Source organism: Lagenorhynchus albirostris, chromosome 9, assembly GCF_949774975.1.
Source record: "Lagenorhynchus albirostris chromosome 9, mLagAlb1.1, whole genome shotgun sequence".
Lineage (NCBI taxonomy): Eukaryota > Metazoa > Chordata > Mammalia > Artiodactyla > Delphinidae > Lagenorhynchus > Lagenorhynchus albirostris.
In genome coordinates this window covers 48,861,324-48,876,014 of record NC_083103.1, presented here as the reverse complement: position 1 = coordinate 48,876,014, position 14,691 = coordinate 48,861,324, and the positions used below count along the sequence as shown (strand labels likewise).

At 38.5% G+C, this 14,691-nt stretch overlaps 1 protein-coding gene across 1 annotated transcript; it reads left to right on the top strand.

The window, feature by feature from the left end:
* The first annotated feature begins 8,494 nt into the window (after nt 1-8,494).
* Nucleotides 8,495-13,050, top strand: LOC132526501 (olfactory receptor 52M1-like). Its single transcript, XM_060160852.1, is given in 4 exon segments — nt 8,495-8,561; nt 9,729-10,334; nt 10,337-10,661; nt 12,981-13,050. Coding segments are annotated over 4 exon segments (1,068 nt in total).
* The last annotated feature ends 1,641 nt before the right edge of the window (nt 13,051-14,691 follow it).

The window sequence follows — 14,691 nt, the reverse complement described above, 5'->3', positions numbered from 1 at the left end:
TTAGGTCAAAGAGTGTTCTTCCTATGTTTTCCTCTAAGAGTTTTATAGTGTCTGGTCTTACATTTAGGTCTTTAATCCATTTGGAGTTTATTTTTGTGTATGGTGTTAGGGAGTGTTCTAATTTCATTCTTTTACATGTGGCTGTACAGTTTTCCCTGCACTGCTTATTGAAGAGACTGTCTTTTCTCCATTGTATATTCTTGCCTGCTTTGTCATAGATTAGGTGACTATAGGTGTGTGCATTTATTTCTGGGCTTTCTATCCTGTTCCACTGATCTATATTTCTGGTTTTGTGCCAGTACCATACTGTTTTGATGACTGTAGTTTTTTTAGTATAGTCTGAATTCAGGTAGTCTGATTCCTCCAGCTCTGTGTTTCTCAAGATTGCTTTGGCTATTTGGGGTCTTTTGTGTTTCCATACAAAATGTAAAATTTTTTGTTCTAGTCCTGTGAAAAATGCCATTGATAATTTGATAGGGATTGCACTGAATCTGTAGATTGCCTTGGGTAGTATAGTCATTTCGACAATATTCTCCCATTCCAAGAACACAGTATATATTTCCATCTTTGGAAAGATATGACATCTTTGTGTCATCTTTGATTTCTTTCATCAACATCATATAGTTTTCAGAGTATAGGTCTTTTGCCTCCTTAGGTAGGTTTATTCCTAGGTATTTTATTTTTTTGATGCGATGGTAAACAGGATTGTTTCTTTAATTTCTCTCTGATCTTTCATGGTATAGAAATGCAATAGTTTGTATTCATTTTGTACAATGCAATTTTACTGAATTCATTGATGAGCTCTAGTAGTTTTCTGGTAGCATCTTTAGGATTTTCTATGTATAGTATCACGTCATCTGCAAACAGTGACTGTTTTACTTTTTCTTTTCCAATTTGTATTACTTTTATTTCTTTTTCTTCTGATTGCCATGGCTAGTACTTCCAAAACTATGTTGAATAAAAGTGGTGACAGTGGACATCCTTGTCTTGTTCCTGATCTTAGAGGAAATGCTTTCAGATTTTCACAATTGAGTATGATGTTAGCTGTAGGTTTGTCATAGACAAACTTTATTATGGTGAGGTATGTTCCCTCTATGCCCACTTTCTGGAGAATTTTTATCATAAATGGGTGTCGAATTTTATCAAAAGCTTTTTCTGCATCTATTGAGATCATGTGGTTTTTATTCTTCAGTTTGTTAATGTTGTGTGTCACAATGATTTTACATACGTTGAAGAATACTTATATCCCTGAGACAAATCTCACTTGATTGTGGTGTATGATCCTTTTAATGTATTGTTGGATTTGATTTGCTAGTATTGATATTTTGTTGAGGATTGTAGTGTTTATATTCAATCAGTGATAATTGGCTTGTAATTTTTTTGGGGGGGGTCTGGTTTTGGTATCATGATGATGGTGGCCTCATAGAATCAGTTTAGGAGTGTTCGTTCCTCTGCAATTTTTGGAAGAGTTTCAGAAGGGTAGGTGATAACTTTCCTCTAAATGTTTGATAAAATTCAGCTGTAAAGCTATCTGGTCTTGGACTTTTGTTTGTTGGGAGTTTTTAAATCACAGTTTCAATTTCAGTACTTATGATTGGTCTGTTCATATTTTCTATTTCTTCCTGGTTCAGTCTTGGGAGATCGTCCCTTTCAAAGAATTTGTTCTTTTCTTGCAGGTTGTCCAATTTATTGCCATATAGTTGCTTGTAGTAGTCTCTTATGATCCTGTGTATTTCTGCTGTGCCCTTTGTAACTTCTCCTTTTTCATTTTCTAATTTTATTGATTTGAGTCCTCTCCCTTTTTCTTGATGAATCTGGCTAAAGGTTTATCAATTTTGTTTATCTTTTCAAAGAACCAGCTTTTAATTTAATCTTTTCTCTTCATCTCTGTTTCATTTATTTCTGCTCTGATCTTTATTTCTTTCCTTCTACTCACTTTGGGTTTTCTTTGTTCTTTCTCTACTTGCTTTAGGTGTAAGGTTAGTTTGTTTGAGATTTTTCTTGTTTCCTGAGGTAAGTTTGTATTGCTATAAACTTCCCACTTAGAACTGCTTTTGCTGCATCCCATAGGTTTTGGATTGTTGTGCTTTCATTTTTGTTTCTCTCTAGGTGTTTTTTGATTTCCTCTTCGATTTCTTCAGTGATCCATTCAAGGTCTTTGTTAAACATTTCTTATATATTCTCAATCTCTGCCTCCATGCTTTTTCCAAGATCTTGGATCATCTTTACTATCATTACTCTGAATTCTTTTTTGGGTAGATTTCCTATCTCTACTTCACTTAGTTGTTTTTCTGGGGTTTTATCTTGTTCCTTCGTCTGGAACATATTCTTCTGCCATCTCAGGTTGTCTGTCTGTGCTTGTGGTCGCCATTTTGTGGTCTGCAGGATTGTAGTTTTTCTTGCTTCTGCTGTCTGCCCCCTGGTGGATGAGGCTAGTCTAAGAGGCTTGTGCAGGCTTCCTGGTGGGAGGGACTGGTTCCTGCCCACTGGTCGGTGGAGCTGGGTCTTGTCCCTCTGGTGCACAGGGCCATGTCAAGGGGTGTGTTTATCGGGAAGCTATGGGCTCCGAAAGACTGTCTGCTGATGGGTGTGACTGTGTTCCTGTCCTGCTGGTGTTTAGCCTGAGGCATTCCAGCACTGGAGGCTACAGGCTTTTGGGTGGGACCAGGTCTTGGTGAGAAAATGGCAGCCTCCAGTAGGGCTCATGCCAATGAGTAATCCCCAGAATTACCGCCACCAGTCTTTATCCCCACAATGAGCTACAACCAACCCCTCTACCTCCACAGGATACCATCCAATACTAGCAGGTAGGTCTGACCCAGTCTTTTATGAGGTCACTGCTTTTTCCCCTGGGTCCTGATGCACATGAGACCTTGTGTTCACCCTCCAAGAGTGGAGTTTGTTTCCCCCAGTCCTGTAGAATTCCTTCAATCAAACCCCACTGGCTTTCAAAGCCAGATGCTCTGGTGACTGTTCCTCACATTGCAAGACCCCCAGGCTGGGATGCCTGACATGGGGTGCAGAACTTTAACTCCTGTGGGAGAACCTCTGTGATATTATTTTTCCAGTTTTGGGGTAACCTACCTGGTGGGTATGGGATTTGATTTTATTGCAACTGCACCCTCCTACCATCTCATTGTGGCTTCTTCTTTATCTTTGATTGTAGGATATCTTTTTTGGTAGTTTCCAGCATTTTTTTTTTTTGTCGATGGTTGTTCAGCAGTTAGTTGTGATTTTGACATTTTCATAAGAAGAGTGAGCCCATGTCCTGCTCCTCTGCCATCTTGTCTCCACCCAAAGCCTCAAATAACTTAGATCATTGGCTCATTATGACAGATAAAATTCAGGAACAGTCAGATGGAAGACATGCAGAGAGGAAGGTATAGGAAAAGGGCTTGGAGCTTCCCTACCCTTTCCAGGCTGCCATTCTCCCAAAAGTCAAGTGTACTTGATAGTTGTTAAGAGAGTAGACTTAAATGTTCTCACCACAAAAACGTATTATAATTGTATGAAGTAATGGATGTGTTAACCTTACTGTGTTAATCATTTAATAATATTGATACATGTGTATCATATCATCACATTGTAGACCTTAAACTTAATGTTGTGCCAATTATAGCTCAAGAAATCTGATGGGGGGAGAAAAGGAACTTTAAAATTAAACCTAACTCCTGTATCCTACATCTCTATATCCTTCCAATTTTGCCTAAGATTTTAACAATTCCTTTAACTTGCGTCTGTATCAGGTAGAGAGCAATAATCTTCTAGAACAGAGGATCTTAACGTGTGGTAAAGCAGATATTTCCCAGAGATGTTTGGAAGATAGTCTAGAGCTTTATGAAAAAAGCAATCACAATCATTTTTTTAAACATTTAGAACAAATAATCAATTTTGCACTTTCAAAATGGCACCTGAGTGGTAGAGAGGAGGAAGACAGAAAAGTAAGACAGGAGCCAACCATGCCAGTGAGGAGGTTGAAATAAGAGTTCAGGGCCTAGCTATAAGGATACAGAAGAGAGAGACCACTGTAGGAATAATTGGGAAATCTCAAGGAGGGTTCTCTATTCAAGATGGAATATCATGAATCGCTAATGGTGATTGTAAAAGCAGCTCTTTTGTATGTATGTCAGAACTTCCTATAGGAAACATTTTCACAGATTTTATTAAACCACTCTCCCCACTTTAAGCATATTAAGTATATGGTAGAAAAAATAGGGGAGAAATTGTTAAAAAAAAATACGCTGGCCACAAATTTTTCAAACATTAACGTGTTCACCCAGAAATCAAAGAAATGAAACTATTGCATTTGTGTTCTCATCTATATAAAAATACAGTAAGTCCCCTACATACGAACCTTCAAGTTGCAAACTTTCAAAGATGCGAACGTGTGTTCACATGTCCAATCACGTAAGTTAGTTCACATGTCTGGTGTACATTGTCACGTGCATGCATCATCTACAAGTGATTGTGCTTTTGTGTACTTCACTGCATAGTACTGTATAAAGTAGAGTAGTACAGTATCTTTATTTCAAGCCCAGGATGTCTGGAAGAAAGCATAAAAGCAGTGGTGATGTAGCTGGTACTGCTGAAGAACCAAAGAGATTCACAACACAGGAAATGGCAACGGAATTTTCTTTATTTGAGGAGGAACTGTTAGTTTTTGAGGCACAGGACCCAAACATAGAATGGTACATGAAGGTTGCAGCAGCCATTCGGAATGCAATCCAGTGCTACCATGTCATCTATGACGAGGAAATAAGAGCCACTACCCAGGCATCACTGGATCTTTTCTTCAATAGGGTAAACAGAATTGAATCCAGCAAGGAACCAGAACCTGTGTCATCAACATTGGACATGAGTGAAATTGCAGCTTGCCCTCCATCTTCTATTGCTGACGATCCTTCAGCTCTACCATCTCCCACCTCTTCTCCCTCCTCCAGTCAGTAACTCTTCTTGCCTCTTCACTTGATGCCAGCCCCTGTATGCCAGCTGTTGTGCTGTACTACTGAACTTTTCAAGGTACTGTACTGTTTTAAAATGTTTTCATTTTTTGTTTTTTATGTATTATTTGTGTAAAAAGTATTATAAACCTATTACAGTACAGTACTATATAGCTGATTGTGTTAGTTCAGTACCTAAGCTAACTTTGTAGGACTTACGAACAAACTGGACTTAACAAACGTGCTCTCGGAATGGAACTTGTTTATATGTACGGGACTTACTATATTTTTTAAATGACTAGGGCAATTTAGCGAATGAACTCACTTGATGCTGGGTTAAACACAAATTTGACAACCACTTTTGGAAAACAATTTGACAACAGGATTTATGAGGTCTGCACAATGGTCAATAATTTTCCTTCTGGTATTTTATCCTAAGGATAAGCAGAAAAAAGGACATTGACAAATATGTCTGTGCCACTTAGTGGAAAAAACTGAAGCTAGCCTTCTATTCCAGAAAAAAATAGGTTAAAATAACCACAGACAAGGACACAACTACTGTAACTTATTATAAATATTTAAGCAAACACAAATTGAAAAAATGTAGCAGACTGGAAAATTAAAATGTTAATAAATTTATATTTAAGCATCACTTTTGTATAGCCTAGACCCTATATTAAGTTTTTTAAATAATATAAGCAAAGATTAACCAAAAAAAAGTGTCCATATTGGTTATACCAGTATCTGATGTTTATTTTTTCCCCCACCCTTCTGTGAACTCTCTCCCAATGTCACTCTTAGAGTCCTTGAATACTTCAGGCCTTGGGGGAGAATAGTCAGAGACCTGGGGCTAGTGAACAGGCCCCAGGAGGAGAGTAAGAATAAGTCTTATAATCTAGTCCTGGGAGGTAGAGTGGAGTAAGGTATGAAGATTACTCCCATGGTAGGTAACTCAGGATACAAAGGGAAGAATGCAGGTGTCTCTGTTGCAACCCTTGGGAAGCAACTGGCTGTTTTCAGTACCTGGATAAAGAGGGGACACAGGAGAAAATATTGAAGAGGTCAGAGCCATGGCCTCCCTTTGACTATGAACTAATTCATCAAAGCATCCAGACAAGAGATGACTACTGTAAGGAGCTCTGTGGACATTTGCCCAAATGGGTAAGTACATTCCAGAGATGGAGACAAAGTTATTGGAATCAGACTCCATTTGTCTTTGGTCCATCCAGGGCTTATCTTCTTTACAGTTCTAGTCAAAAGTAGAGGAAATTTTAAAAAAAATTTTAAAACTTAAAAAATTAAAAAGTAGAGGAAATAAGTTGAGTACAAACATGAGAGAAAAGATTGAACTATTCCATCCTGATTGGACCTCTTGTCTTCTGCTCCACAGTCAGGCAAACTTCTCTCCCAACTGCATCTTTACACCATCAACAGGTATCTTTAATTATTTTTATCCATGTTTAAAAGGCTATTCATACAGTTGGGAAAGAAGGATATGGAGTTACCAAGGTTATATGAAAATAGCACTGTGTCTGTGTTCTCTGGAAGGGGGAAAAGAACAGAGGAGAGGAGTAGGTAAGGAGGGAATACAGTGCCTGTTCCAGAGGCCAGGCATTCTAATATTTCACCTTCTGTGTGTGCGAACACACACATTTATGAACAGTTCATTTTAATACATGATGCAACTCTAAGGCAGCTGTTACTCCCTTCCTTTCACAGACTGGCAAACAGGCAATGTAATCTCTCTGCCTTTGTTTTCTAAGTCACAGAGCCAGAAACAGTAAAGTTCGTATTTGCACTAAGTTTGTCTTGCTTCTAATCCATGTTTATTTCACCACAGCAAAACATCTGTCTCAGGAGCTTCAGACCCACCATCAGGATGTCTCTTCCAGGACTTGCAGGCATGTCTCCCGTGTTCAGGTAAGGATGCCCTTATGTGGACTGATACAGAAAATGTTTCTCTAGAATGTTCTAGGTAAAGTGACACAGTTTAGGTGTCACACCTAGTTCAAACCACCACTTAAGATGCCAGTTATCAACTTGGTGGATTTTTATTCATATGCTCATATTCTTTGTCCCAGCCTAAAACTCAGTTACAATTTCATTGACTAAACTGGGTCTGGCACAAATCAAAGTTAGAAATCTGGTTTTAAGTCCATCGCATGAACATTGATTCTTTTATGATGAGATACTTTGACCTTCCCTGATTTTGAGTAATTAGGCCACCATCCTAAACCATAAAGGGACCTATCACAGTATCTTCAGAGAACACTTCAGATATTCTCCCTTTTATGAGATAAAATTGTGTATTGACCAGTGTTCCCAATAAATCCCTGTCTTATCTCTACAATTCCTGGACTTTTGAGGACTCTTCAAAGATGTCCCACATGACAGTGAAACAAAGGAAACTATTCCAATTTGCAGGATGTAAATTTCTGCTCTACTCCCCACCCCATAGTGAACAGTAAGAATTTGGGGAAAAGAAGCTGATGCCCTATGCCAAGAGCTTCACACTTATTTCATTTGTTCTTTATCCTTACCCTTTGCAGTTGATAGTCTCCCCATTTTTAATAAGAAAAAGACTGAGACTTCAAGAGTTTAAGCAATTTACCCAAACATAGGGTAAGATGGTCTGGATGGGAAATCTGGTTTTGTTAGATGGTAAAGCTGATACCCTAAGCTGCTACTGTGGTGCTATCTCCCATCCTTTCCTTTTCTTATCCAAAAGATTCACAGCATCTTTACATTTGATCCCTGAGGAAGTAGTTTTCACACATGGTATCACTTATTGGCATATTCAAATACTCAACTCACAGAATTGCTAAAGTCAGAGTTAATATAAAAGAACATCTGTGAACGATTTTAAAGTTCACAGAACTTTAATCTTTTTTTTCAATACCTAGTCAATACCTGACCCAGAAGTAAGTAAACTCAAAAATCCTAACATTGTGTGTTGGAGCCTGAATCACAAATCCATGAGGTTACGTAGGGGCATTTCTTATGCTTATTTGCTATGAAAATGTAACTTCTATTTATATTTTAGATATGAATAATTTGAAATGTGCATGGAATTTAGTTGGGGGGAATTCAGTGACTGTGTACCCATCCACTCTGGTATAGAGATATCAAAGGCGGCTTTTAGTTGGGGGGAATTCAGTGACTGTGTACCCATCCACTCTGGTATAGAGATATCAAAGGCGGCTTTGATATCTCTATATCAAAGATATAGAGGATAGAGGAGAGATGGTCTGGAATGGACCTTGATGCCTGGGTAAAAAAACCAAGAAGGTGGTGAGATCTCTCAGCAAAAATGTAGCCATGTGAAGAAAGTCACCATGTTACCATGACATGAGTATGGGGAGCCTGACTTGTTGAATCTGAGACTCTAATGAGAAACATGAGGAGGGCAAGCCCAATACAGGACAAGACCCAAATTATACCCTGTGCCCTCAGCTTCTGACCCCTGAGTATGTGTAGCAGTAGGAGCCATTGCTAGATTCTTAGAGGCACCTGAAGGGCAAAAGAACAAGAAGTGGACCAGGCTTTTACAAGTAATGGACAGTGATTTAGCGCTGATCTCCCTATCTCTTCAAAGAATAGAGACCAAGAAGTATGTGGCCAGTAAGAAGGGTCCTGTTGACTGTTTTCATCACTGTGATCAGATAATGGGCAAATGTCCAGTGAGATTTGCTCATAAAAAGATGCATCTTTTACCTATCTCAAATTATAGATGATGCCCAGATTCTCAGAAAGTTTAATAGACTCTGTCTTTAATGTTCCTTAGGACAGTTGACTCTAGCTGTTGACCCTATCTTTCTAACCATGAAATCTGGGCAGCCTTAAATGAGATATTTTCCTTTGAAAAATTAGGTCCTATGCCAGGTATCTTTTTGAAAAATTAGGTCCTATGCCAGGTATCTTTTAAAGAAATCAATTAGATTCATCAGTCTGACCAAACCATTATTAAGCCATTAAAGAAAAGGGAATTGTACCCCACTAATATATTTTCCTTAGTAAATTGTCCCGTTATGTTTTTGACTTTTAAAAAGTAAGACTTTTAAAGCTTTTCACTATTCTTCAAAACCTGAATATACCCATACACGAAAGAAAATTAAAAGAATGTGTTTTTACATCCAAGGTATATTCCTATAAGAAACACATATTTTAATGAAATCATATCGTATCAATACTTTAATCTGCTTTCTGCCATTCCCTCACTTACTGTAATATGACATAAACGTTTTACCAGGTAATACATAACTTTAAAATATTATAGTAAATCTAATTCATTGAATAATGCTTTACTTTTGAACGCATTGATTCTAAATTTTCACTATAAAATCATGAATTGCAAATAGCTAATCATTGTTATTGATGTTACTCTTTATACAACAAAGAGAAGCATATGCAGGCACTAGGCTAAACACATTACATGGACTTACATTTAATCATTGCACGTAGAACTTTGTGTTTTCCAGTGTAGAAGTCCCCTAACTTGTTCAGCCCCTTTGATCCAGTAATTTTGCTTTGGGAAATATTTCCTAAAGGAAATGGAAGAGAGCAATTTAGCAGTAGAAATGTTAAGCATACCTGTTTCTACATTTACCAGTGGGTGTTTTCATGCAGTCTCTTTTACAAAATACATGTCAATTTTCAAGTAGGCATTCAGAATTCTTCTTTATTATAGGTTCTGCCAGGATGGAAATAAGATTCCAGTAGTCTACAGTTTCCAGAGGCAATATCTGTTATAGCAGTAAAAATCTAAAACTAAGAGCTCCTGTCCCCTAGCTACTCTAAGCCCTCAAACATGTTCATGTCTGCTTGCTAATAATTCCTGCTTGGTGCCTACTTCTTTCTGGCTTACTGGCATCCCAGGGCTGGAGTCCCTGCACATCTGGCTCTCCATCCCCTTTAGCTCTATGTACCTGGTGGCTGTGGTGGGGAATGTGACCATCCTGGCCAGGGTAAAGTTGGAGCACAGCCTGCACCAGCCCATGTACTTCTTCCTGTGCATGTTGGCTGTCATTGACTTGGTCCTGTCAACCTCTACCATGCCCAAACTGCTAACCATCTTCTGTTTTTGTGCCTGTCACATTGACCTAGATACTTGCTTGACCCAAATGTTCTTTATCCACTGCTTCATCATGGTAGAGTCAGGCATCTTCCTTGCCATGGCTTTTGATCACTATGTGGCCATCTGTGACCCACTATGCCACACCTCAATGCTCACCCATGCAGTGGTAGGACGTTTGGGCCCGGCTGCCCTCCTTCATGGAGTACTCTACATTGGACCTCTGCCCCTGCTGATTTGCCTGAGGCTGCCCCTTTACCGGACCCAAATCACTGCCCACTCCTACTCTGAGTACATGGCCGTGGTCACCTTGGCATGTAGTGACACAACAACTTATATGGAATGGGAATTGGCTTCCTGGTATTGATCCTGGATTCATTAGCCATCACTGCCTCCTATGTGGTGATTTTTAGGGCTGTCATAGGGTTGACCACCCCTGAGGCTAGGCTTCAAACCCTAGGAACATGCAGTTCTCGTATTTGTGCTATCCTTGTCTTCTATATCCCCATTGCTGTTTCCTCTCTCACTCACCGCTTTGGCCATCATGTCCCTCCCCATATCCATATCCTTTTGGCCAACTTTTACCTCCTCATTCCACCCGTCCTCAACCCAATTGTCTATGCTGTTCACACTAAACAAATTCGAGAGACTTCTCCACATTCTTAAGTCAGGGGCTCAACCCAAGTGACTGTTCTGAATCTATGAGACAGATATTTAGTGATGTCAGGAAAAGGCTCTGACCAGGGAAACCAATGAAATAAGACCCATGCAACCAAGTCTTAACTGAGTTATGGAGAAAAGGGTCTAAGAGGAATGCTAGAATATATTCTGCTTGACCATGGATTTCCTGAAAGGGGAATATCTGAAATATTTGAAAGAGGAAATCAGGGCTTGAGTTTTTGTACAATATTCCTTTTACTATTTGACTTCATAAAATTAAGCACAATAGACACAAGCACACAGACCACAAAAGTAGGATCATTTATATCTTTGACTTTTTTGGTGAAGGATTTCTGGTTTCTCTTTGGAGAGAGCGTTTTGCACAATTTTGAGAAGGTAAAGTTATAATTTAACACCTTCTTGAAGACAGTTTACAAATTCTGTTCATAAAGGTCTGGAAAAATTGTGTTGACAAGATTTTCCAATCCTTTTCACTTGCCCCATAAAAGGTCTTTTGTTGAGAATGGAGGCGATATGAATGTGAGAAACCTTAATATAATGAGACTTGGAATGGGACTCTACTGCTCACAGGAGTTAAAGTCCTCAAGACAGGTCATTCTCCCATTTAAATAGATAACTGGAAATGTGGGCATTTCCATTTACCTCCACATTTCTCAGGAGATGAGTATCCCACATCTCCTCATAATAAAATTAACTACGAATGGGGAGGAGGAGACATTAGGAGATTCCATTTTGGAGACCCTGAAATAGCCTACATGAAGGACAGCAGCCAAACTGAAGTAAAACGACAGAAGCAGGAAGGTAAGAGTGGGATTACTGACATGAAAGAGGTTGGGTAGAGAACTGAGTAAAGGTGATGAGAATAAATATATTCCCAGTGGTAGATGCAAACCTTTATATAACTTTAGATTTCTTTGGAGAATTCTTAGAGACAAATTATCAAAATAAATGTATGAACTTTTATTATTTATTGATCATAGAAGTTCCATAATGAGATGACTACTTCAGGCTAGAAACCTATAGAAATTTCGTGATAATGCATGAAAAAAACGGAATGAAGCAATCACACTCAATTATAGTATGTCCATTTTAGTTGTAAAATGTTTCAGACTTTAAATTGAAAATGCTCATTTAGCCTCCTCAATTTACAAACCATCACAAAAATTTAAAAGCTAAGGTGACTTACCTTAGGCTTAAAAGGAATCATCTTCACATTTGAACGTATAATCTAAAGAAGCCAATGATTAAACCAGAGCTAAAATTTAAACCTCATATATCATCAACAAAAAAATGAAGGACTTAGAATATCAGAAATTTTTTCTAAAGTTTGGCTTAATGTCCCTAAGCCAGGTCTAAATTTCTATTTCCTCAGAATCCTATGCCTAAGGTTGAATGGATAACATTTATTAATTTTTTCCCATTGTTTTGGGGTGAAGGGTACTTATTTCCCCATCTCCTTACCAAGGTTCCTGGAGTTCAATACCAAACCTAAGTCATTTATTGGGGAAACATTGTGTTCTATGAACATAATTTAAATGCCAAATGTAATGTGTCTGCTAGATTTTATTAGGAGTTGATGAAAAGATACCATAAAATTACCAGAGTTAGAAGCTTATTTTACAGAGTTATCTCCTGACCATAACTTGTGCTTTGGAGAAAATGAAGATGATGTTCATGTCTGTCAGTGGCACCAGTGCTGTGAGTGAAATGACAAGGAACATTTGTCATGGGATAGCTCTTTGGCATTAGCTGAAAGTCCATTTGTACTATGTAAAGTAGAGTGTGTGTATGGAGATCCATGGCTCTTAATGTGGACTTAATTGAATTCAAGAGGATTAGTACTAAGTACTTTCTAGCCGAATATCCTCCGAAATGCCACAGTAAGGGGTTCCTCTATAGATGACCTGTTAGTTCTTCTTTAGATCAAGAACAAATACCAATAATCTCCAGTTTCTCTATCTCCAGTCAGTCATTCAATACTGTATGAGGAAAAAGAAGAAAAATACTACCTGTATGTGTGCTCCTGCTCCATCCAGGGACAACCAACCATGACAACACCCAGGCCTATCAGACCCAGGATATGAGGTAAATTATAGATCATATAGTAGAGCATTTAATCCCATTGTCAACTATAGTCATGGCTGAGCCCTTTCATGGTGAACAGGATAAGAGGGAAGATACCCTGGTGAATGCAATATGAGGATGTGACAAATAGGTCCAACAACTGAATATCCATCTTATTCAAAGCCAACACCGTGTTTCTCCTTCACACAAATACCTTTTTCTCTTCTGTTACTGATACTCAGACTGGAAGTAAAAGACACTTTCATCATCGCCTTTTTTTTGTTTTGTTTTTAATAAATGTATTTATTTTTGGCTGCATTGGGTCTTCGTCGCTGTGCACGGGCTTTCTCTATTCTCTAGTTGCGACGAGTGGAGGCTACTCTTCATTGTGGTGCACGGCCTTCTCATTGCAGTGGCTTCTCTTGCTGCAGACCACGAGCTCTAGCTCTAGATGTGTGGTCTCAATAGTTGTGGCGCACAGGCTCAATAGTTGTGGTGCGTGGGCTTAGTTGCTCTGAGGCATGTGGGATCTTCCTGGGCCAGGGCTAGAACCCGTGTCCCCTGCACTGGTAGGCAGATTCTGAACCACTAGGGAAGTCCTCATCATCGTCTTGTGAGTCTGCAAGTCTTCATGGAAAAAAATGAAGACTCGGGAACAGTTAAGGGAGGAGGAATCATTATAGAAGGGTCTTGTGGCACAGGTAGTTAACTTGGGCTTTGGACTTAGAATAAAGGGCAGAGATGGATCTGAACCAGTAATTTTCAGACTTTGGACGTGTTGCACAATCTAAGCTTCAGTCTCCTCTTATTTTTCTTTTATGGTTTTTATTCTTCAATTTGTTAATATGGTGTGTCACATTGATTTGCATATATTGAAGAATCCTTGCATCCCTGAGATAAATCCCACTTGATCATGGTGTATGATCCTTTTAATGTGTTGTTGGATTCTGTTTGCTAGTATTTTGTTGAAGATTTTTGCATTTATATTCATCAGTGATATTGGTCTGTAATTTTCTTTTTTTGTACTATCTTTGTCTGGTTTGGGTATCAGGGTGATGGTGGCCTCATAGAATGAGTTTGGGAGTGTTCCTTCCTCTGCAGTTTTTTGCAAGAGTTTGAGAAGGATGGGTGTTAGCTCTTCTCTAAATGTTTGATAGAATTCACCTGTGAAGCCATCTGGTCCTGGACTTTTGTTTGTTGGAAGATTTTTAATCAGTTTCAATTTCATTACTTGTGATTGGTCTGTTCATATTTTCTGTTTCTTCCTGGTTCAGTCTTAGGAGGTTATACCTTTCTAAGAATTTGTCCATTTCTTCCAGGTTGTCCATTTTATTGGCATAGAGTCCTCTCCCTCTTCTTCTTGGTGAGTCTGGCTAAAGGTTTTTCAATATTGTTTATCTTCTCAAAGAACCAGCTTTTAGTTTTATTGATCTTTGCTATTGTTTTCTTTCTTTCTATTTCATTTATTTCTGCTCTGATCTTTATGATTTCTTTCCTTCTGCTTACTTTGGGTTTTGTTTGTTCTTCTTTCTCTAGTTCCTTTAAGTGTAAAGTGAAATTGTTGATTTGAGATGTTTCTTGTTTCTTGAGGTAGGCTTGTATAGCTGTAAACTTACCTCTTAGAATTGCTTTTGCTGCATCCCATAGGTTTTGGATCGTCGTGTTTTCATTGTCATTTGGCTCTAGGTATTTTTTGATTTCCTCTTTGATTTCTTCAGTGATCTCTTGGTTATTTAGTAACGTATTGTTTAGCTTCCGTGTGTTTGTGTTCTTTACGTTTCTTTCCCTGTAATTCATTTCTAATCTCATAACGTTGTGGTCAGAAAAGATACTTGATATGATTTCAATTTTCTTAAATTTACTGAGGCTTGATTTGTGTCCGGAGATGTGATCTATCCTGGAGAATGTTCTGTGCACACTTGAGAAGAAAGTGTA